General features: G+C 36.6%; 2 protein-coding genes across 5 annotated transcripts in view; one reads left to right on the top strand and one right to left on the bottom strand.

Moving 5' to 3' along the window:
- The window catches only part of LOC144660000 (ubiquitin-conjugating enzyme E2 Q2-like), a 72483-nt gene that overhangs the window by 25055 nt on the left and 22993 nt on the right, over positions 1–24435 (bottom strand). The gene's annotated exons all lie outside the window — the stretch shown is intronic.
- LOC144659792 (E3 ubiquitin-protein ligase TRIM45-like) lies at positions 19425–23997 on the top strand. Its single transcript, XM_078520304.1, has 2 exons — positions 19425–19859; positions 20579–23997. The coding sequence occupies exons 1-2, from the start codon at positions 19425–19427 to the stop codon at positions 22331–22333; spliced, it is 2190 nt and encodes a 729-aa protein (XP_078376430.1). The 3' UTR covers positions 22334–23997.

Raw genomic sequence — 24435 nt, 5'->3', positions numbered from 1 at the left:
TTTTCTTATCCATTTTTAATTCAAGATCAGACTTCAAATTGTCCCGAAAATTTTTTAACTGTTCATAATTAACAGCTTGGTCATTAGTAGTAGCTGGTTTAATACCATAAATAGCCTTTGTTTTCATATCAATTGATGCATTGAAAGCTATTCTATCATTTTCAACATAATATAGCTGATCGTATATCCTAGGATCAACGTTACTCTGATAACCTTTTATTCCATAAATCACGATATATGTTTGTAATTTTGGGACATATACGTTCCCTGATTTCATCTTTAAAACGATATCAACATAGAGATAATTATTAGGATGTTGCTGATATTTATTAATTTGTGCTATTGTTCGACTATATCCATCATAAACTCGCGTAGTTGATTTGTCGATGTTGTCGATTGATGATACAATATCGATATCTAGACTATCATGATCTATTTCAGCTGAAAAAAATAGCTCGAAAACCATTGTGTATCGATTGATTGGTAAACTATATACATTGATACCTAATCTGCTTGAGTAGTAGCCTTTATTGTTGTCAAGTACCAGCTTACTGTCTACAACTTTCGTATTGATCTTATGGTATGAATTCGGATGATCGATTAAACTGCCTAACTCGATATCATTCTCTTCACTAAGTTGATTATTACTGTCAATCATTATATTATTGAAAACGTTTCCTTTATCAATAGAGGTAATATGTGAACTGTCAACATACAATTTATTTACAGCATCTGCATTCTTTTTCGGCTCTTTTAAATTATTAATGGTATGGCCATTCATATCGAGATCAGCTAACATTTTTTTACTACCGTTGATATCAAGCTTAGTATGAAGGTTATAAGCCAGGGCTGTAGTTATAGACTTGTTTGCAAATTTGCTGTCAACGTATTGTTTATCAGCCTTTGTTTGAATGCTTTTAGCCATAGCTGTACCAGTGATTTTTTTCAAATATGTATCGTCGGCATATGTTTTATCGGCTTTAAGCGCGTCTCTGGAGTCAATATATTCTTTATTCATCACGTTAGACATATTGCTATAACCTTGATCGAAATTAGGTACATTTAAAATGCTGTTAAACGTTTGTTCATTATTGGTACTAAGGTCGGCTTTATCAGCGAGTTTGTTATTGAGTTCTGCTTTGACTTTATTGTCTTCTAATTTTACGTATTCAACATTCGGTATTGATAAGTCGTTATACAACCCATCATAGTAAGCTTCAGTGTTCTGAAGTGAAAGTCCAACACAATCAAAAGTAGTTTCATCGCTATTTTTCTTTAAACAAAATTGATTAATATATCTCTTATTAATAGCACTACCCAAGTCTTTTGCATATGAATCATAATCAGCATCCACTGCAACGTCATCTTGTGTCTTTAACCCGAATATTTTCTTTTTGTCCATATAATAGTTACCATGGCTAGTCAATTTAAAACCAATTGCAGGTTTTGCACTTTGAGAATATTTAGTTGATATAAAATCATTTTCGTCATTAATGTAACCCATCTATGTTAATATATTAGATTATAATATAGATTCGTCGAAATTCTTTTTTACGGTATTTTTTTGTTTGTCAAACAAATTCGGCGATATCAGATTTTCTCTAGCAATCATCTGGAGGTTGTTTTTTGTCGTGGGTTGATATAGAACCATATGAGAGCAATTTAACCGAATTTTTTGCGGAACATCATAGTAGCTTTGACTTAGATATATAGGGCTAATCTGATGATGCCTTCCATCGGTAAAATGGTTAGCTATTTTATCCTGGATTTTATTGTTTGAATTCATCATATCATCGAAAATGACGATTTTACGGTTATCAGTTTGATATTCGTTTGTATTTTTAATATCGTCCTCTCCACCAACTTCAAGCACATTATAACCTACAAAACCAGATATTTCATGCATCAACTTTATAAGATCTTGAATTTTATCTTGATGCTGATTAGGGGTATAAATATATATTTTATCATAAAAGACAAGCGGTTTTCTCAACATGAACATCAATAAATTTGTTTTACCGCAATTGCTACTGCCAGCTACGAGCATTCTATAATCTTCACTTATAAAATCGCATAATTTTCTTGCATGATCGGATGATGATTTAGAATCTAGATTCGGTATTTTCATATCTATATATATCAGTTATATAATATGAAAGACGCCTGAAAGACTAATGAAAGACTAATGAAAGACTGATGAAAGACTAATGAAAGACTAATGAAAGACTGATGAAAGACTTCTGGAAGACCGATAATAATCTACACTAATATATATATAAATGAGTCTATTAGCTTGGCAAAAAATTGCTGACCAAAAAGAGGAAGTTGAGAATCAAATCAAGAATATTAATAATCAAATAATGTCTTCAAAATTGGTAGATGAATTAGGCCAAATCAAATTCGCAAAAATGTTTATACCAGTGACATCTCGTCTCGACACTCAAATTGAAGCAACTAAAAAGTTGAAAAATAAAGGGGTAAAAGAGAGTGACCCTCTTCCAGAATATCCAAGTGAAACAGAAGATGAAGATGAAGATGAAGATGAAATGCCTGAACCACCACCAATTGAAGATGGGGATGAATATGAAATGGACGATTATGATCTGCCTCCGCCTCCGCCTCCGCCTCCGCCTTCGCCTCCGCCTCAGAAGACAAAAAAATGGGATACAAGTGCTGATCAAAAGGAGTTAGATCGTCAAAGGGAATCTATCGCCGAAGAAAGGCGTCAGGTTAGTGTTTTATTAGGCAAACTGAAGAAAAGTGGTAAAAATATGATCAAATCTGGTAAATACAAAGGAAAATCATATAATGACCTGTTGGAAATAGATGAAGATTTTACACAAAAAATTAGAAAAATTGAAGATAAGCTTCCACTTACTAGAAAAAAAATGCAAAGAATTGAATACAAAAGAGTACCTTTCTCGGCTTCGGAGTTACGGGAAAAATCACAAAAATTGAAAAAAAAACCCCGTAAAACTAAATATAAGGTAAAACCAGCTATAGAAAAATCATTATTTGATAAGATAGAGGTTATGAGGAGGGGGACAGCGCCTGATTCTGATAGAGAAGATAATGAGTGGGAAGGCAGTGGTCTAACCCATAATTATAAGGCTATTTATTACAGAGACCCTGAAAAACTTATTGAAAAATTGGATATAATTTGTGGAAGCATATCCGCTGGAAATACGAGTTATGAATTAAAAAACCAAGGTGTTACAATATTGGACGAACTGTTAAGAGTGAAAAGAATTACAAAGCGTCTATATGAAAAAATTTATAACAACTATTTTATCTAAATTAAATATATAATGGAGATACATTTAATACTTAGTTCATTCAGGGCGAAAAGACAAGCCAATAATTATAATCAGAAAGCACATGATTTTACAATTTATCTCGACCAGCCTTTATTCCTAGATCCAAATAAAAATTATGAAATGGCGTTGGACGAAATAATCAGTATGACGTATAGCTGGTATAACGTGACAGCCTCATTCGGTAACAATAAATTAAGATATCGAAAAACAACAGGTAGTGATACAAATTTTAAAAATGTTGAATTTCCTAATGGAATGTATTCATATACAGACATTGATACTTTTTTTAAAAAATACAACTGGTAAAGATGGTGATGATTATCCATTTTCAGTTACGTTTGATTTATCATTATTTAGAACAATAATAACCATACAGCCAAATTATGAATTAGATCTATCTGTATCAGACTTTAATTTGATTCTGGGTTTTGAAAAGAAAATTTTAACTTCGGGGAGTAATATAAGTGACAAAATACCTGATTTAACAAGGAGCGTCGATATGATATGTATTCATTGCGATTTGACTAACAGATCCTTGACAGATGAATCAAGAGACGTTTTATTTTGTTTTAGTATTATAGCACAAGGAATTCGTAGGTCATTTCCTTTCAATCTTGAACCGAGAAGATTGAAATTTTCACAAAATTGATTCAATTAGAATATATATTACAGATTCTTATAACCGACCCATTGATCTTAATGAAATCGATACTGCGTTTCATGTTATTATCAAAGAGGTGAATTAATCTAAACTAATAATATAAAATGAATCGAGTATATAAATGGTCAAAATTTTATAACCCTAAAAAAGGTTTATATCAATATCGCCATAAAGGATCAGGTTTAATAACTAATGATTTATCAAATATCGGACAATATTCTAAAAAAATGGTAAAAGATATCAATAAATCACCAATAATCAAAGCACAAAAGAAAAGTTTAAAAACCGTGTTAAATAGAAGTGAAAGAGCTGGCGATCTTATTTTGAAACGATTATCACAACTGAAGTAAATTATATAATCTATTAATATAATGAGTTTCAGAAGCATTGAGAATGTTGAGAAAATAGATTATCTCAGATTTAATCTTCAAACACCAATTATTCAGCCTGCGAATGACTTATATCAGGAAAAAACAGGCTATATATTCAATATGACTGATCGTTCTTCTTGGTTTGATTGGTATAATGGATACTTTATCGTGAAATATAAACTTCAGAAAAAAGCTGATGGTACAAATATCGTGGCCAATAATCTAGCAACACCTGTGCTAACGTCAACGATAAATGATAGTACAAGTATCATCAATCACATAATGATAACTTCAGGGGGTAAAAAACCTTACGATAGTAATAGCCTGCATAAAATCTGTTTCATAAAAGGGTTGCTTGAATTTTCTGATGACTATAGCCGTACAGTAGCTACCAATTTCAATTGGTATCTTGACGATAGAGCTGTGTTAGCTGGTGATATGAGTACAACCCCAAAAGTAGGAGCAATTGAAAGAGCTGAATTGTGTGAACAATCAAAAGACGTATATGCTTGTATACCGTTAAATCGTTTTTCCATTTTTCAAGAACTCCGCGATAAAATGATACCACCTATGCAAATCGAACTAAATATAACACTAAATGATGACAGAGAATTCATTTACAGAGTTGCGGGTAATGAAACACGATATGTTGTTCAAGATTTTCAGTTATGGCTACCACGTTTGAGCTTTACATCAGCAGGACAAAAATTAGTGAATAATACCTTTTTAACACCATCAAAATGGACATATTTAAGAGAATTTATTAAACATTCATCACCAACAACTGCTATTTCTGGGATATATCAAATAACACCCGCAATTAAAAACGCCAAGCATGTTTTTGTATACCTGCAGAGAAACAAGAGTAATAATGAACTAGAAAACCCCTTCATCTTTGATACATTTAAAATAAATGCGGGTGATGATGCATGTACACTATCTACCTGTCGATTGCAACTTGGGAATTCATATTTTACTCCAGAACTAGAGTATGATTGCACTTTTAAACCAAGATTATATAATGACATTCAAGAATATGCATACAGAACCAATGATTACAATAGTGGTACACAGTTGACTTTGCAAAATTATTCTAAATTATATCCTGTTATCTATTTCGATTTAAGAAATCATAAGGAATCAGTTACTGATGATCCAAAACAGTTATTATTTCATTATCGATTGAATGTACAAGCTACTGACAATTATATGATTTACGCTGTAGTACTTTATGAGGAAAGTATCGTAATTGATAAAATTGGGAATGAACTTATTTTTATGTAATATTTAATCTAACACTATTATATATAGAGCAAGACTATGAGCACAAAATATATTTCAACATATATTCCTTTAACAGAAGGCCAAATGAAAAAGCTAGCCAGAGCAATCAAAAATTCAAGTGAAGTGAGTTTATTGATTGATAAGCATCAGATCAAAAAGAAGGGTAATACTGAGTTATACCTTACAAAAAGACAAATAACACGGCATAATAAAGTAAAAAGTGAGGGTAAAGGCATTACATTGAGTTTATCTAAAACACAAATAAGTAAAATGCGAAAGGTGATTGGAAAAGGAATTCGAGTCACACCCCCTCAAGGAGGGACAGGAATGCAAATTGAATACCCTTATTATCCATCACCAAACATTAGGAAACAAAGATCAAAAAACGGTGGTAAAATCAAACTACCGACTAAAAGAGATGCATTATCTTTCAGACCTCCTCCACTAATAGGATCATGGGATGAATATAATAAATTTCTCAAAGGAGGATTGGTTCTTCCAAAAAAAAGATCTTGAAACCAAAAAAAAAGTAAAAAAGCCTGCATTTATCAAAAAAGCTCTAAGTAACAATGATCTAATGAGATGGTGTAAGTATTTAAATATTAATATCACAGGGATATGCAGCAGAGATGAACACATGCCTAAAAAACATAGCCCATGTATCATAAATTTAGACAGCTATGAAGGTGTTGGTAGCCACTGGGTTGCCTGTGTTCCTAGTGTTAAAAAAGACATATTGTGGTACTTTGATAGCTTCGGAATGCCATACCCAAATGAATTTAAAATGAGAGCTGAGAAAGATGGGATAAAACAAGTTTTGTATAATAACACACAATATCAGAATATCAAATCAGTACTTTGTGGGTATTATTGTATTTATTTCTTGCATCAAGCATTGGTTTATGATAGAGAGTATCATGATATATTAATGCAATTATCAATGACTGACACAATGTACAATGAACGTTTTATAAACAATTATTTTAAAAATATGTAAACATATTATATATGAAGTCGTATTGCGTGAAACAAAAGAAACAGACTGAATGCGTTTCAGGAAGTGCACGATTTGTTAAAACCAAAAATGGTCGAACTATGATGAAATGCACATGCGCCGAATGCAGGATCACTAAAACCCGTTTTGTAAGCGATAATAAAAAGACAAAGGGGCGAGGAGTTGGTGAAACGATTAACAAAAAGGTCGGCGAAAAGATTCCAGGGTTTCAACAGGCTCAAGACTTAGCATCGGCTATCATGGGTGCTACCGGAGGCGATAAAGATTTGCTTAAACGTTACTGGTCGGGCAATATCGCTAAAGGGGCTTTTAATAAGAAGAATGGTTTATTCTCAAAGAAATTCTGGACATCTCCAAGTGAACACCAAGATCCTTCATGCTCTGGTACTATTTGGGATAAGAAATCTAAAAAATGGCGAAACACATACTGTGATTAAATATCTAATGTATATATATATATATATGTGTAAGTCATACTGTGTTTCATGTAAAAAGAATACTGAGTCAATGAATTCTAAAAAAGTCAAAGCAAAGAATGGCCGTCTTATGGAAAAATCAAATTGTTATATTTGCGGTAAAAAGAAGAGTAAATTCATAAAAAGTCATAGTGGTGGAGCTCTTGCAAGACGAAAAGGCCCTTCTACTGTTGATAAAATAGCCTATGTAGCATCTAATTTCATAACTCCATCACCTAGCTTTGCTTCAATGGCAAGACTTTTAGCAGGGCAAGCTCTCAAAGGTGTAAAAGACAATGTTGATTACTATAAAAAGGGTAAGGGTCTTGATATTCAAAAACACCTATCAAAACTTGGAGAACTACACATGAGAACACCTACAGGCAAAAAGTACAATTATTGCGGACCAGGTACTCGATTAGAAGAAAGATTAGCTTCTAATGATCCTAAATATAGAGATCCAATAAACAATCTTGATAGCATATGCCAACAGCATGATATTGATTACAGTAATTCAAAATCACTAGCTGATAAACATAAGGCAGATGATCTTATGCTTAAGAGAATATCAAAAATACCATTCAAAGACCGTCCATGGGGAACAACAGGAGTACAAGCTTTAATCGCTAGTAAACGAAAAATCGGACTTGGTGTTAAAAAGCAAAAAAAAAAAACGTAAAAAAACGACAGGTGAAGAAAAATGGCAAGAAAAATTAGCTGATGAATTACACAAGCCAATAAAACGTAACTTTACTAAACGACGTGTTATAGTTAACCATATTGATGAGATATGGTGCAGTGATCTTGTTGAGATGCAACAGTTCAGTAAATGGAACAAAGGCAACAGATACCTTCTAATGGTACTAGATGTTTTCAGTAAATATGGTTGGATAGTGCCATTAAAAGACAAAAAAGGCGAATCAGTGACTGAAGCATTCAAAACAATCATTAAAGAAGGTAGAAAACCACAGTATCTATGGACAGATAAGGGTAAAGAGTATTATAACAAACACTTGAAAGACCTTCTGGAAAATAATAAAATAACATTGTACTCGACTGAAAATGAGGAAAAGTCATCAGTTTGTGAAAGATGGAATCGAACAATTAAGTCTAAAATGTGGAAACAGTTTACAGCTAAAAATACAACACAATATTTAGATATGCTACCACAGTTGGTAAATGAATACAATAATACAAAGCATTCAAGCATAAAGATGACACCAGTAGAGGCTAGTAAAAAGAAGAATCAAGGGATCGTTTATTTTAATCTGTATGGTGATATGGAGCAAGTATCATCAAAACCAAAATTCAAAGTTGATGACAAGGTTCGAATATCGAAGTATAAAAGAAATATTTTCGATAAGGGTTATACACCAAATTGGACAGAAGAGATATTCGTCGTTGATAAGATCAAACATACTAATCCAAGCACATACAAACTAAAAGATCTCAGAGGTGAAGATATTCAAGGGAGTTTCTATGAACCCGAATTATTAAAAGCGATGCAAGATGTTTTTCGTATTGATAAAGTGGTCCGTAGAGATTATAAGAAGAAACAAGCTTTAGTGAAGTGGAAAGGTTATAGTGATGAATTTAATAGTTGGATACCAATCAAGGATTTACAACATATTTAAACGCACTATTAATGATATAAGAAATTAATATATTGTGTCATTAATATATAACAATTGATGTTTTGGAATGATAATATTGTTAATGGCCGATACCAGAGATGGTTTACCAAAGAAGACAAAATGAAAGCTATAAGGCGCACAAAAGCCCGTTATATGCGAAATACACGATGGTTTTGTGAGCAATGTAAAAAAGAGTACAGTCTGGGTAGCAAGTGGACCCATATAAGGCAATCCCATTCGAACGCGCTATGAAGAGGTTTAAAAAATAATGTATAATAAAGTATTATAATGGCATCAAATGATCTTAAATCAAAGTTTACCGAAATGATGAATATTATAGGCAAACATTGGGTTAAAAACAATATACCCGTTTCGCAATTGAGTGAAAAAGAGCAATTACATAGCTTGGTTATAATTTGTAAAGAACTCGGCATTGAACAAGATATTGTTTCCAATCTTATTATATATGAAAATATGGATGAAAATCTGATGAAAGTACAAGAATATTATATTGAAAACGAAATTTATAAACAGTATAGTAATAAAATTTGAAAAAGGGGTTAATAAAAGCGCGAATATAAAATTTTGAAAAAGTATAAGAATTTTTTTGATAACCAAATCTAAAACCAACTTTGAAACCAATTTGAAAAAATAATACATTTAAGAAACAATTTTGACTAAAAAATTAAAGTTATGATTGGTTGATATACCTAACATAGGGCAGATGTTCAAGGTGTTTAAATATTAATAATGAGACAACTCAGCGGGGTATATACCTGATTTTCCATATTTTAAAAATAGTATAAGAATTTTTTTTTATTTTGAACCTAGGGTTGAGTTAGGGTTGGTTTTTCAGGCTTGGTTTTCTAGTTTTATTAATCCATTTTTATTAATCCAGTTTTATTAATCCAACACTGTTTCCAGTTTTGAACCTGAGCTTACTGGGGCAACAAAAGATATTAATAACTAATATGATTTCAAGATTTTTCAATTAATCTATATATTTTTTATTAGATACCATGCCTATATTCATTATATACGAAGACACTCCATCGTCAATTACATAAATGTAATTAACTCTTCCCACCGTCGTTTGATTATTAACGCTCGTCCTCCCCTTCTCGATAGATCAAGATCTATCTGCGATGCCACTCGCTAAATCACTTCGGCTTCGCTTGGTATTCAGGCATGGATCTGAGAATTGATTTAAACGCACTGTATCCAAAATTTTGAAAAAGGTATAAGAGATTTTTCCATGTGTTGGTCCAGGTGTTGGTTCAAGGTTTAATTCCATAGGTTATATGTTAAGATAAGGAGCAAATATAATAAATATTATATTTGATCATAAGTTTCTCTTTTATTTTATAAAAATAAAATAAAAAAGAAACGGCTCCGCTTGAATCCAGTTTTGAATCCAGTTTTGAATCCAGTTTTAGATCAAGCGCAAAAATTCAGCACTGGAAGTAGTATGTACTAAATCTCTGTGGCAAAAATTTTTGCCTCAGAGTGTAGTACATTACTACTGATGGGAGCTTGCGAAACTCTTCGGTATCTTCTTTTTCTATTCCCAATTCTTCTTCGATTGCGTCTTCCAATTCCTGGCGTCGTTTGATTATCTCTTCGTTGACAGCTTGAAGTTCCTGATCTTGGCGTTCTAACTCTTCGCGATTCTGTTGAATCTCCCATTCCAGCCGATCCCTTCGTAAACGCGCCTCCATTTCGGCTCTTTCTTTTTCTTTTCGCCTCTGCGATGCTTCGGTATCGGCGACTGAGCTAGCACGCGATTTAGTCGACTTGACTTTCGTAAGCGACGCCAACAGCGAGCGAGCAGGCACGGTTTCGCGTTCGATTTGTTCCACCAGATCGTCCGCTTCATCGCTGACTTTCTCCGCCATGGTTTCGTCTTCTTTTTGGCGATATGCATTTTCCAAACGGGTCATAACATCAAGAGTGCTTTCCTGTTGTTCTTGAATTTTTTCCAACAGCGCTTTTATGTCCACTGATGGATCATCTTCGGCGGTCAGTACGCTGGCGAGTTTGTTCAACAGACGGGTCATCTGCGTTTTCGCAGTTCTCTTTTCTTGTTTGTAATCCCGAATGCTTGTGCTGCCTTCATGGTAAACTGTTTCGACTGTATCCACATCATTCCCGTCCTGGGACATTTCTTCTTTCTCATACGCGTGGCGTTCAGGACAGGAACGCCCCCAATTCCTCGATTGTTTTCTCGTAACTTTAAATCCGGCGCTCGAAGGACCAAATGTTGTAATCGGTTAACAACTCATCCACGGTTACGGTTACGTCCAAAACGATAAGGATTAACACGGCGATAAACTCAGTTACACGTTCCAAACTTTAATCTCACGATTCGACTTCTACGGTAATACAAGCGATCTAGACACGATATAGCGATACGATGTTCTAATCCTAGTGTTCAAAGTACATTATATCTCAAATGACAGGTTATTAATATTTGGCGAATAACGCAAACATGTCACGGCTGTCACGGTCACTAAAACTCTCTTCAACAGTGCCTATGAAGTGAAAAATAATTGCTGTTTATTTTAAAGGATTTTCAAAATAAAGAAGAATGGCGTTTTTCTTTTTGCAATATCTTTTTTTGTTTTAGAGATATTTACGTTTTTGTATGATGCAAATGAGGAAAGTGATGACGTCATTACTTGTTGCACAAAAAGATGAAGCACTGAATCAAGAATATCTCTTGGAATATTTTTGCTGTGTTCTTCAAACTTGGCACCATTAATTTACACCACAAGAGACACAAAATGACACCCGTTTTGCCGTTGCCATGGCAACAGTTGTGCTGCAAATACCTATTTTAATTAATACTGACATCCCCAATTTTTGCTTAACCAAAGATGATCCACTCCCAACAAGCTAATGAGGAGATTTAGGGTAATATGGGCATCATGTGTTTACCAGGCCGGACCCTCTGTCCCACTTTAAAGGGTTGCAAATGGAGATATTTGGTTTATGACAGAAAGAGAACCAAGAGTGTTGCCATGGTTACATCATAGTATGAGCCATTTTGCACCTTTGAGGAAGGTCACTACCGATGCCAAGTTTAAAAAATATCACTCTTCTATTTTCAGAGATATCCTTGATTTTGTGATCAATCTTTTAGTGGAACAATTTATGACGTCATCACTTTCCTAATTTGCATAACACAAAAACTTGAATATCTCCAAAACGAAAGAAGATCTTTCAAAACGGTAAACGCCATTCTTCTTTATTTGGAAAAGTCTTTCAAATAAGCGTCAATTATTTTTTACTTCATAGGCACTTTAAAACTGCACACATGGAGAAATTTACAATTTTATATACTGATGAATACAACTTTTCCTGGAACTATAGCAGTTCAAAGTCAGTGAATAAATTAGATGACCCACCCCTACGTGTAGATCAAAATAACATAACCCACCCCTTTTTGAGGTCTCAAAAACTGATGACCCACCCCCTTTCTGCTCCGGCCCACCCCCCCGTGTACTTGTTGACCAGTCCCTAAAAAAAAAACTTATAAAAGCCAACTTAGACAGAATTAACCTCTTCGGAACAGGTTTTTTTAGTCCAGTAGCAGTGACTACTGTCTGTCGTTTACTTGACTGAGTGAACCGAATTTTGATCATACAGTAAAAACCCACATATAAGAACCTAAAATTTAAGAACCTGTTAGGCTAAAATTCTCATTTTAAACCCCCTTTTCATAAGAACCTATTTAGCCTAAAATTTTCAATAGGTTCTTATTTTACAAAAAAATGAAGGCACAGATAAAAAAAACAGAAAAGAATTTTTACCTAGACATGCATGCTAGTACTTTGAGAAGATAGATTTACTGTATGGTTATCATCTAAACTGAATTCTAGATGTTAATTTTATAATAATACAGCAATATATTCCATATCACATATGCCCTGTAGTAGTTATCTGTGCTGATTGCTATGGCCTCTATAAAATTAAGAATCTATTTAAGAACCCAAGTAGCCAAAAATCCCACTAAATGCCATTTCTATAAGAACCTATTTAGGCTAAGTTGGAAAAATCTAGGTTCTTTTACGTGGGTTTTTACTGTATAAATCTAAAATAAGCATTGAACTGTAATTGTAACGTTTGTTAGTCCTTTGTTAAACTGTTTTCTACCATCGTTGTTTTGAGAGTGATTATGTAGTAAATGACAAGTTCCGTTGATTTAGAACCAGTCGAAACTTTCTAGAATTTATGAAATAATTTTAGTTACAAAATGATAATTATTAATGTTACCCTTAGTAAAAAATATTATTCTACATGACACGAGCGTGGGACAAAGAAAAATCTGAGTCCCCGACGGGAATCGACCCCATGGCCTCCCAGATACCGGTTGGGCGCTCTAACCAACTGAGCTATGAGAGACTTGTTGTGAGCTGGGCCATTTACTAGGTTGATAAGTGACACGCGTCCTGCATACTGCTAGGGTCAGCAATGTCGAAATCATCAAATTTGTAGTAAATAATAAAGATGGTAGATTTTAAGCTCGGTGATAAATAGTAAAGAATATTATTCTACATGACACGCCGAGCGTGGGACAAAGAAAAAATCTGAGTCCCCGACGGGAATCGAACCCATGGCCTCCCAGATACCGGTTGGGCGCTCTAACCAACTGAGCTATGAGAGACTCGCTGTGAGCTAGGCCATTTACTAGGTTGATAAGTGACACGCGTCCTGCATACTGCTAGGGTCAGCAATGTCGAAATCATCAAATTTGTAGTAAATAATAAAGATGGTAGATTTTAAGCTCGGTGATAAATAGTAAAGAATATTATTCTACATGACACGAGCGTGGGACAAAGAAAAAATCTGAGTCCCCGACGGGAATCGAACCCATGGCCTCCCAGACACCGGTTGGTTACCCTTATTGCGTTGAGTCCTGTTTTCCAGCATGAAAAGGTGATTGTAAGTTGTTCTTTGGTAGCAATCGGTTTCACAGAAGGAAATAAAATCTACTGTTGGACCCAAGTTCTGTGCGCTTTAACATTTCCGAGGATCGGTTTCGCTGTAATAGATCCCGACCGCCTGGAGCCTGACAAACTCCGTCGCTGCTAGACTGTCCAGCATCTCTATTTTCCAACACCAAAAAAAAGCGAGAGAATCGGCATGCGAAGCGAGGGTGAGCGCGAAGCGCTGGGAAGTGGGGAGTTAAAGGAGAAGTTCACTCCAGAATGGCCATTTATTTTACGCCAATAAAAAGTTTATACAAAGATATGTTGTTCACTAAAATTTCAGCCTTCAACGTGCGCTATAACCCTACGAAATCTTTCCCAAAACTAGACAACTGAACGCTGCCATCTTGGAGCTGGTAATGTATGCGTGACGTCAAAGAGCTCAGCCTAATTTTTGGCGGGAAAATTTAAATACTCGAAACTCCTTGTATTTTCGAAGTGGCTTTTGTCAAAATGCCTGTTTGTGCAGCCCCATTTTGCTCAAACAGAGCTCCAAAAAATACAAAAAACAAGGAGTTTTGACAATAAAAATTTTCCCGCCAAACTTCAGACTGAGCTCTTTGACCCCCCACCCCCATCCCGTGCTCATCGATTGAAAAAAACACGAAACAATAGAGGGCTGTGAACAGTCTACGTCGCTGTAAGAGTAGTTCTCCTCGTCCCAGGTAGCTACCAGATAAAATAAGGAACCGCTTTACAGCCTAGAACCTATCACCACAAGTGACACGTACTGAACAATTTGTTCGGGAAATACTCCTGGTATCTATAACACACAAATGCGGACACATTGTTTAGCAATTGTTTTGCGGGTCATTGTATTTTGGTCAGTATGTTTGTCTTCTGTTTCTATTATTTTACGTCATGTGGGTGCAGTACACAAAGTAATAGCCAATAATTCACCCATGTGTCCTTCAGAACCCCATCCTCAGAGACCCAGAGGCAGTTAATGGGTTAGTGGGGCAAAACGAAGGAAATCGTAGCGACGAAAGTTTAAAACCCTTAATTTCAGAACCAGTTCAAAAGCGGGAGTCAGTCCAGTTAGGTTCGCCATGTTAAAATGGGACTTGGTGAATATCCTTCACACTATTCCGGCCCTTTCGGCCAGTCTTGCACAACCAAGACTGCAGCAAGGAGGTGGGGGGAGGAGGTCGTGATCCCATTTCACACACAACTTTTAAACAAATTCACGTGTCAGGTACACTTGAAACAGAAGAGTTCATGAATCACGTGTCTTTTCAATGAAGCAGTCTATGAGTGACTGATCCGGTGACAGGAAGGCGAAATAAATGCTTAAGAGAACCAGTTCACAGGCCAAGGGTCCACCGGCTAAGATACTCGAGTGGCTCTTGGTTGAGGGTAGCAATAGAGGGCTGTGAACAGTCTATTTGCTACCCTCAACCAAGAATCAAAAAATTGTTGGTCAGTTCGGTATTGAAGAGTGCGTTCACATCAAAACGAGAGAGGAATGGGCTGGGGTGGAGTGGAGTGGGGTAACTGACCACGAAAAACAATTTACACTTTTCATATTTAAGTGTCCAGGTTTCATACGTTTTTTGTTAGGAATGGTTGCATTAGGTAATGGTTCCATGGGTAATGGCCGCATTCATTTTTGAAGCAAAGGTGTTACATGTTTCTGTAGCCTGCTTAGCAAGACTAATAAAGAAACCACCCCCTCCGCACCTAAAATGAAACATTTCACGCTACAGTCTACCATCTGATTTTGATTTGGTAAATACTCATGTCACACAACTAATGACATAAGCTATTTACTCAGAACAAACCAGAGTCCCAATAGCAAGAGTCTGGACACCAATCTGACGCTTGACTCACATTGTACAACCAATCAGTACTAACTGACAAAAAATGCCTTCGTCTACAGGCTAATTTCAAGATTGTTTCCTGCTTGCTGTCACTTCATACAATATTGCCATAAACTATACGCTAACTAGCTAAAGCAGAAGACGCAATGTTTTAAAGTCTTGTGGCGTCATAAAATTACGTCATGTTGCGTAGCAACTTCTTTGACGAAAACCGCTGGCTCAGTTAAATTGTGGCTGACCAAAAATGGTATCCCACAGCTGTACTTTACTGGTATCTTGATTGACATGTATATACAGACTTCGCCTAACCTGTGAGATATCTGTTTCTACAGTTGTTATAGCCTGTGTTGCAGCCGGACGTGTCACTATGATTCTCGATATACCAGGGTTTAGCTCGTCTGCAACACAGGCTACAGTTGTTACTGTTCTACAAAGAGAACCTGGTTGTTCATCAGGACTGTACCCCCATTACAAACGCTTAAATTTTCCCTTAATCTGAGTGATTTTATACGGAAGCGTCTCGGAAGTGATGTTTATGACCTGACAGTGTTAAAGATCAGCATGATACTTCTAATTCATGTACGTTTTTACCACGAAAATAATATTTGTGACCTGAAAGTGGGACTAAGCGGGGTCTTGGCGAACACTACTCAACGAGAGTTACTTGCGTTAATTTAAAACCACTGTACTTACGGTAACGGTACGTTCAAGAACATTGTTTCAGAAGAATCGTCGGGTAGGATATACCAGGAATCACTCCGAGAACAAATGGACAAATCAAATATCTCCGTTTTAACAAATACCGATATAAAACCGTTTAAGCAAATATATAGCCTGCGTAGCTGGCAGTATTGTTGGGTTTCAAAGCGCCCACCAGCAAGCGGCGAAGCCGCGACAACGAGCGGCGCAGCCGCGAGTGGCTTGGGGAGGAGGAGTTGAAATATTTCAACTCCTCCTCCCCAAGCCACTTTCGGCTTCGCCGCTCTTCGCCGCTTGCCAGTGAGAACTTAAAAACCCAACAATACCGCCAGCTACGCAGGCTAGCAAATATATGGAATAGCTTTTCATCAAAAGCCATTGTCGCACAAAAAAAAATCATCTAAAATCAAATGCCATTCCCGACCAAAAACTTAAAACAAATGCCATTCTCGTATAAAAAGTATTCCCATCAACAAGAAGACCAAATTTAATAGAGAACAACAAATGTACAAATGAAGTACAAAAGTCTTTAACTGTTGGAGTCGTGCAGGCCTTTCGACTCTCGGTATTCTACGCCGGCGCCCAATTTTGACATGCCGCATCCCACCTCGTGCCAGGAAAGCATTACTTTACTTACGTTACTTGGAAGAACTTACCCCAATCTCATTATGTTAGCTAATGTTTGCGCAGCCATCTCTCGCTATTTTGCGGGCAAACGAAAGAACTATGGAAAACAGATACTACTTGTACATGAAGTCTAATTATATATTGCAATATTAAGCCTATAGCATCAATAACCCCACTCAGTTTTGGAAAGGTCTCCCATACTTCTATTTACCGTACCCAAATTCGCAAGTAGCCAATCAGAAGCGCGATCTACTGTTCTGATATCCTACGATATCAAGTCACTGACCTGATATGCCACCATATCACGGTCACTTTGAAATAAAGTAGTGTTACTGTACAAAGAATTGAAAAGAAGTTTTACCAATAAAACAGAACTTCGTAATTTATATTTAGCAGTGTTTAGCGGTCGTAAAAAGAGAAAAACCTTCCCGCCAAAACTAAACTTGAGCGCGCTCGCCAATTGTGCGATGTTTGCCGACGAGAACTGAGACATTCAGACTGGAGAAATGGAGTCGGAATTTCCAAAGTTTTCGCTTAATTTTGATTCTAAAAATTCAGAAAATGAAACTCTAAACAAACGAGTGGAAAAAAGGCAGAAGAGGAACTTGGTAAAAGTTTCGAAGACCAAGTCAATACAATTTGCAGTACGTACCTTACAAGCATGGCTTCAACAGAGCGATAAATATAACCGGTTTTTTGGCTGAATTTGGGTACGGTAAATACCTAATCGTACCTTTTTGGTACGCTTCGGCTGCATATCAGGCTCGTTTGGTCTCGCCATGGGTATTTTGGCTCGACTGCGTCTCGCCAAAATACGAACCATGGCTCGACCAAACTCGCCTGATATGCTACCGAAGCGTACCAAAAGGTACGATTAGGTATAAACATTAAGACGACCATGTTGAATTATGATAGAAACCCGTGATTTCATGGCCAGCGCTGGACATATCCCTTTATAGGAGTTGAACCAAGGCGCGCGGAAGAAAGAGTTCAGGGACTGGACTAGGGGGGAGAGTGGAAAGGTCGCGGTGAGATGCTGTTATAACCAGGGTACCCAGGGAAGGAAATTTGCGTCAATACACTTTGCGCCGGCAGTTCAAAGGGTGGAAAACTATATCTACCGGATAGAGTTAAAGAACAAAATGTTGTTAGGATGGTAAGTATATATATCGATCAAAGATTTCACAGCTGTCGTGTCCGCTACAAAAGTAACCAAGCGAATCACTGGAAAATTAAAACTATTACAGACAATGTACATTTGCGCTTTTAAAAATAACACACCTTCGGCCTTACAATTCAAAAATCCTTCCTTTATTGAAAACAATGCTGTGGGATGTCCTTATATGACCATTTCAATACTAGTCAATAATATCTATTGTTTTCGAATTTGAACGCCATTTCTTGGGGCGTTTAGCATTTTCAATATTAAGACCGAATTTTACATGGACATGAACATGTACGTTCCAAACACAATAACTCCACGTTCTAAGTAAGCCGTTGAGTGCTTTGAGAGCTAGAAATAACGCTGCTTAAAACAAAGTTGAATCACACACGAACTTCGTGTATGCGATAATTTTACAAAACAGATGCATTTTTCATTATTCCGTTATCGAGACTAACTATTCAATATTCCGGCTGCTTAGCCCCAAAATATTAATTATTCCTTTTCTTTTGAAACCGGTTATTCATTATTCATTATTCTGCTTCCACCCCGGAAAGTGTACTGAATTTGAGTCACTTTCAAAGTTTGTAAATGCGTAGTTTTGAATTAATTCAATTTGTAAATTCTAGTCAGCTTTAATATTTGTAAATAATATAACAGATAAGTGTACACATTAAGATTTTTCAAAAGCAAAAAAAAAAAAAAATACTTTTGATACTTTATTTTTAAGATATAGATTCATTAGTTCGTTCGTAGTATTAAGCTTCAGTCCGAGTATTAAGCTTCCGTCCGGTGCATTTATCTTCTTTATATTATGATTAAAGTTGTCTCCAGAACAGTGACGAGCAATGGAGGAATGACTATTATTATACGCGAAAATACAATGTGCAATTAAATTGGTTGATCTCCAGACAGATGCATGCACCCGGTATGTTACAAGACTTGAAAACAGTTCTATTGATTCACAGCAGTAGTATTGTCACAATTGCATGCGAAAAGCAATCTTGGGTTCTAATTCATGCAAATCTTGCTGTAACAAAAATGATAAGACATGTGCGAGTCAACAGGGCAAAGAAACGCTTTTTTCGCGATTGAAAAGGGTTTTCTTGAACAGCGTCGCTCTTTAATTATTAACTGAACAGAGTGGCTGGTTTTGATGATCACGTGTAGGGATGGACAAAAGAAGCATATGAATTCAAACTACTAAAGCTTTTGTCATAGAAAAGTTGACCATCGAAGTTTACCAACTTGCGCTGCAGGAACTGAAGCGATCTGATTTGCTACTTGAAATAGAATGCAAAATAATGTTAAGCTATAAAGTTTCTCATAAAAAATTCAAAGAATAGATGGGTGTGCTTTGATTAATCTTTCACAATCTCTACTTTACGATGGAGGCGCTCCTGAGAAACCTTAAAGAACATGTTACATGTTCGATTTGTTTGGATATTTACACCGATCCCAAAACCATAGATTGTCTTCACACATTCTGCTGTGAATGCTTGAAGGAACATGCATTAACAAACCATAGACAAGGGTTCTATCGCTGTCCGGAGTGTAACGCGCAAATTGGCATCCCTGAAGGAAATCGTTTCAATAGTTTGCCGAACAGTTTTCTGCACAACAGTTTGTTGAGTCTTCTCGCTGTTCGACGAAGTAACGATGGAAATGAGATCAGTTGCAGTATGTGTCAGAAAAAGAGCGCTGAAACCAACTATTGCTTTGATTGCGAAAAATTCATGTGCCCTGACTGTGTAAAAGCACATGACCTGTTCAGAACGGCTGCGTTTGAAGGACACAAAGTCACGCCAGTGAAACACATAGGCGTACGGGCACCTTCGGACCTGGGGGGGCGGAGACCTTGTTGCCCGAAAAAAAAAATGGCATGGGTTGAAAGCCGAATAAACAGGCATACGAAATGGACAACAGAACGTGCGTTAAATTAATCTCGTGACGTTGCCCAAAGATGTCAATGCACTGAATCCTTTTTCTTCGGAAATGTTTTTTACAGTCACGTAAGTTCAGCAAAAATGAAAGTATTTTTAGGAGGCAATTTACATTGTTTTCCCCCCACTTGAAAGTTATTTAAAATGCGTGAAACATTTAGAAGATGCACGGGTTGAAACATATTGTTGAAAGTTTTGAGCTCACTTGAGTCAAAAGCATTAGCTTCCTTACATTTGTAACCGTATCGCAGCTTTGTTTTTGGGTCCACCGCTCGCAAACGTTCAAACTATGGAAAAGCTGATTGCAGCTGAATCGTGCAGAATTTGCGAGAAAATCGAATATGATTATAGCAATTTGCAAGATGAAACGAAAGCAGATTAATGAGAAATTTGGACTTTTGAACTACAAAGTTCGGTATATTTCCAATATTTTTTTTCTGTTGATATAATTCGTGTTGATTGTAATTTTGAGGTTTGTCTGCTTATTTTTTTTCTCTGGCTTGTTGCCCGAATTCTTAGCGTTTTGCCCGAAAAATTTTGGCACTGGGGGGGCTGCAGCCCCCCTCGCCCCCCCGCCTCGTACGCCTATGGTGAAACAGTTTCAACCCGAAGACTACGAGGCCTTGTTAAAGCGGCAATCATTTTGCTCACAGAAGTACCACGAGCGAGAGGTAACGAGGTTTTTCTGTCTTCAATGTCAAGACTGTGTTTGTCAAGTATGCATCGTCACGGATCATAAAAGCCATGATGTTGTTCCACTCGACAAAGCAGCGGATGACGAAAAAGCCAACATCATAGCTGAAGCTGAGCGGATGAAGGAGAAAGTACAGGCTTGCAGTGATGTCATTCTTCAACTGGAGGTGATAGAGCTTGAGTTGAAAACTAACACACTTACCGCTAAACGCTCAGTTTCCCAAACAGCCGAGCAAATGATCGCGAAGATTCGAGAACGCGAGCGCGAAGCCATTACCGCGCTTGAGAAAACACGCGTGTCGAGGGCAGAGAAATTAAACTCTGCAAAAGAAACAGCGCAGTCTCTAAAAAAGCAAAGGAATCAAGCAGTCGAGTTTGCTTACAGCCTGGTTCAAAGAAGCACGAGCGCGGACATCATGCAAAGTAAGGAGAATTTGAAACAACGATATAAGGAGCTCAGTGAAGCGCAAGTACCAGCACTTCCGGTTAGTTCATTTGTGAAGTTTGTCTCGATATGTGTACCTGATAATTTTAGCCTTGGATTCACGGCATTCAACAAAATAGATGTCTATCGATCAACGGTAGAACGGCTGACTAAAACTTTCCAGGCTGGAAAAGCAGCAGAGATTTTGGTTTGCCCAAAAACAAGCGAAGGAGAAATCAAGAACAATGAAGAAGATCACGTTGAAGTACTCGTGGAGCCTGCTGATCAAGTGGCAAGTTTGACAACTTGTAAAAAAGAAGATGGAAATTTCCAGGTCAAATTTGTACCGAAAGTACCAGGCTCTTATAAAATCGAAGTCAAGATAAATGGCGAGAAACTTGCTAAGAGCCCATTCACTATCCAGGTGAAAGAACGACAGTTTAATGTTGTAGGCAAGTTGGACTTACAAAGAGAAGTTCTTCAAGGCCCAACAGGTATTGCAGTAAACAGTAAAGGTCTTATTGCCGTGGCCGATTATAAAGGTCACTGTATCCTAATATTTGATGAGAAAGGAAAGTTTGTCCGAAAATTTGGTTGTCATGGAAACAATGCAGGTGACGTCACGTACCTTAACGATGACGAGATTCTGGTGGCAGATGAATCGAATCACCGAATACAGCAGATTAATGTACAGACAGGGAAATTTGTGAAAAGCTTTGGAAAGTATGGAACAGGAAACGGAGAGCTTAAGAATCCAGCCAGTGTTTGTATGGATGATAAAGGACACGTTGTTGTTGCCGACTACAACAACAATAGAATTCAGGTCTTGACAAAGGATGGCGCGCCTGTGTTCAAATTTGGAGAGAGCGGCCCTGAAAAACTGGACAAACCCGTCGGCTGTGTTTATCACAAAAACATGTTCATTGTATGTGACAGCGAAAACAATTGTTTAAAAGTGTTTGACGGTTCGGGGAGATTCTTGTACAAGATTGGAGAAGAAGGCGAGGCAGATGGACAGTTTAAAGAGGCTTGGAACTTGTGTGTTGACAAATATGACAATCTTCTAGTATGTGACAGCCTCAATGGTCGCATTCAACAGTTTACAGTGAAAGGCACTTTTACAGGAAAGACATCTACTAACCTAAAACTGGAATGGCCTTTGGGAATAACCACAATGCCAGATGATCGCATTTTGATCGTTGACTACAAAGGGAAGGAAGTGTACATCATGAGCTAGAAAAACAGATGAGTGGCGAAATGTCGAAAAATAAACTAAATAATACCAGGGAAAATTAATCGCGATTTCACTAACTTCGCACTTGTTGTTGTTGTTTATTTTCCACCTTGCAGCCGTACTTAGATTTTGAAAATTGGAGACAAGAAACTATGTTTGCTAAAATATTGAAAAGAAAAGTTAAAGATGGTGGGTCTGCTCTAGGTTTTTTACAAAGCCCTACATGTATAGTAAAATAAAAACGTTGTGGGACTTGTCTCTTCTTACGAGAACTTCAGTAGTCGGTAATTGTTGTTCTGTTTGGATGTAACATATTGAAGATAGAATCGGACAAACATTACACTTGGAGTTTAGAAAATTTAAATTCAGCAGTAACAGGTTGAAAGCCTAAATGCTACCGTGTCACGTGATCATGGGCTCCTTACAGGGTTCAATTAAACTCCCAGTTGTACTTTCATATTGAAGAAATTTTCAAGCCAATTAACTTTAGTCAGAATTCTATAAACGAACGGTAGAAGGTACATCGTTTTTAACGTCAAAGTCGTTCCTATTAATGGGTTTTGAATTGCACAACCGCACTATATTTAATGTTTATTCTAGTGAAATTGGCAACTTTTTAAAGCATGATTTGAAAGTTATTACCTTTTATTCTATAATCTTATTCTATATAGTATTTGTCGATTCTTTACAGTTTGAACGGTTTGAACAATGATAGTTAAGCACTATATCGATTCAGGTTGATACATTGTACGTGAAAATCCTCATTTATAAGTTATTATGATATAAAGATTGACGTAAACGGGGCGAAACAGGCATTCACAGAAAACGGGTATCTTTATTACTCTGTCGATTGCTGTTTATAAACCCATGCAATTTTTACTTAGTAGCCGGAAAATGTACGCTTTTGCCCTAGCTATTAGCCTGGCATGTAAATAAGATAGAAATTGATCTCATTTAGTACTATTTTGTTTATTTGTTTTTGTGTTTTAAAAAAATATAAAAGCCAACGGAGACTAATTATCCTCCTTAGGAACAGATTTGTTTTCAGTCCAGTAGCAGTAACTACTGTCTGTTGTTTACCTGACAAAGTGAACCGAATTTTGATCATGTGCTGATATCTAATTGCAACCTGTGTTAGCTTTTTGTTAAACTGTTTCCTACCCACAATTGTTTTGAAAGTGATTATGTTGTAAGAGACAAGTTGAACTTTCTAAAGTGTATGAGATAATTTTAGTTAAGATTATGTAATGATTATTATTGCTATTACCTAATCGCGTAGAGTCCTATCTTCTATATCTAGCTTCTCAAACTCATTATCATCAAGTTAAAACAAAGAAAATTATAACCGTGACGGTGGTTTGGAAACCCGATCTTAATTAGCATAGATTTTTACGATTTTATTTCTCCGTTTACTCCGTAGTTTTTGTTTCGATTGAGAAGATATATCAAACACTCGAGACAGTGTTTCATCGGCTATCCAAACACCTCGAATTTCGTCAAAAATACTCCGCTGCGCGTCGTATTTTCAACTCTCTTCTCGGTGTTTGGATATCCCGATGAAACACTGCCTCTCGTGTTTGATATATTACATAAAGATGTGATTTGTAAGTTATTGTTTGGTGGCAATCGGTTAAACACAAGGAAATAAAGTCTACTGTTGGACCCAATTCGAGATAAGTGTTCTCTTTGACGTTTGCGAGGGACGATTTCGTCCTAATAGATCCAGGTCTCTTGGAGCATGACAAATTCCGTGGCTGCAAACGTTGTTCTCCTTCTGTCCTGATTAATTATCTGGACCAAAATCATTAAGATGACAACTGAGTTGACCAAAAAAAACAAGGAAATGCCTTGCCACATGCACTACAACAATTATTCACCTCAGTAAAGAAGATCAAATTTAATAGAGAACGACAAATGTACAAATGAAGTACAAATGTCTTTAACTGTTGGAGTTGTGCAGGCCTTTCGACTCTTGTATGCTATGCCGGCGCCGTGTTTTTGGCATGCCGCATCCCACCTCGTGCCAGGAAAGCAAAATAGACTTCAACCAATCCCTCTTTACCGTTACTTGGAAGAACTCACCCCAATCTCATTATGTTAGCTTA

This window comes from Oculina patagonica, chromosome 1 (genome assembly GCF_052425735.1).
Source record: "Oculina patagonica isolate OP01 chromosome 1, crgOcupat, whole genome shotgun sequence".
Taxonomy (NCBI): Eukaryota; Metazoa; Cnidaria; class Anthozoa; order Scleractinia; family Oculinidae; genus Oculina; species Oculina patagonica.
Note: the sequence above shows the minus strand (reverse complement) of the source record. Positions and strands in the feature narration are given on the sequence as shown.

Bases quoted from the DNA above. Each gene is read 5' to 3' on its own strand.
- LOC144659792 (XM_078520304.1), top strand. From the start codon at position 19,425: ATGGAGGCGCTCCTGAGAAACCTTAAAGAACATGTTACATGTTCGATT. The intron at 19,860-20,578 runs GTACGGGCACCT...ATGGTGAAACAG, and splicing joins CGCCAGTGAAACACATAGGC to TTTCAACCCGAAGACTACGA.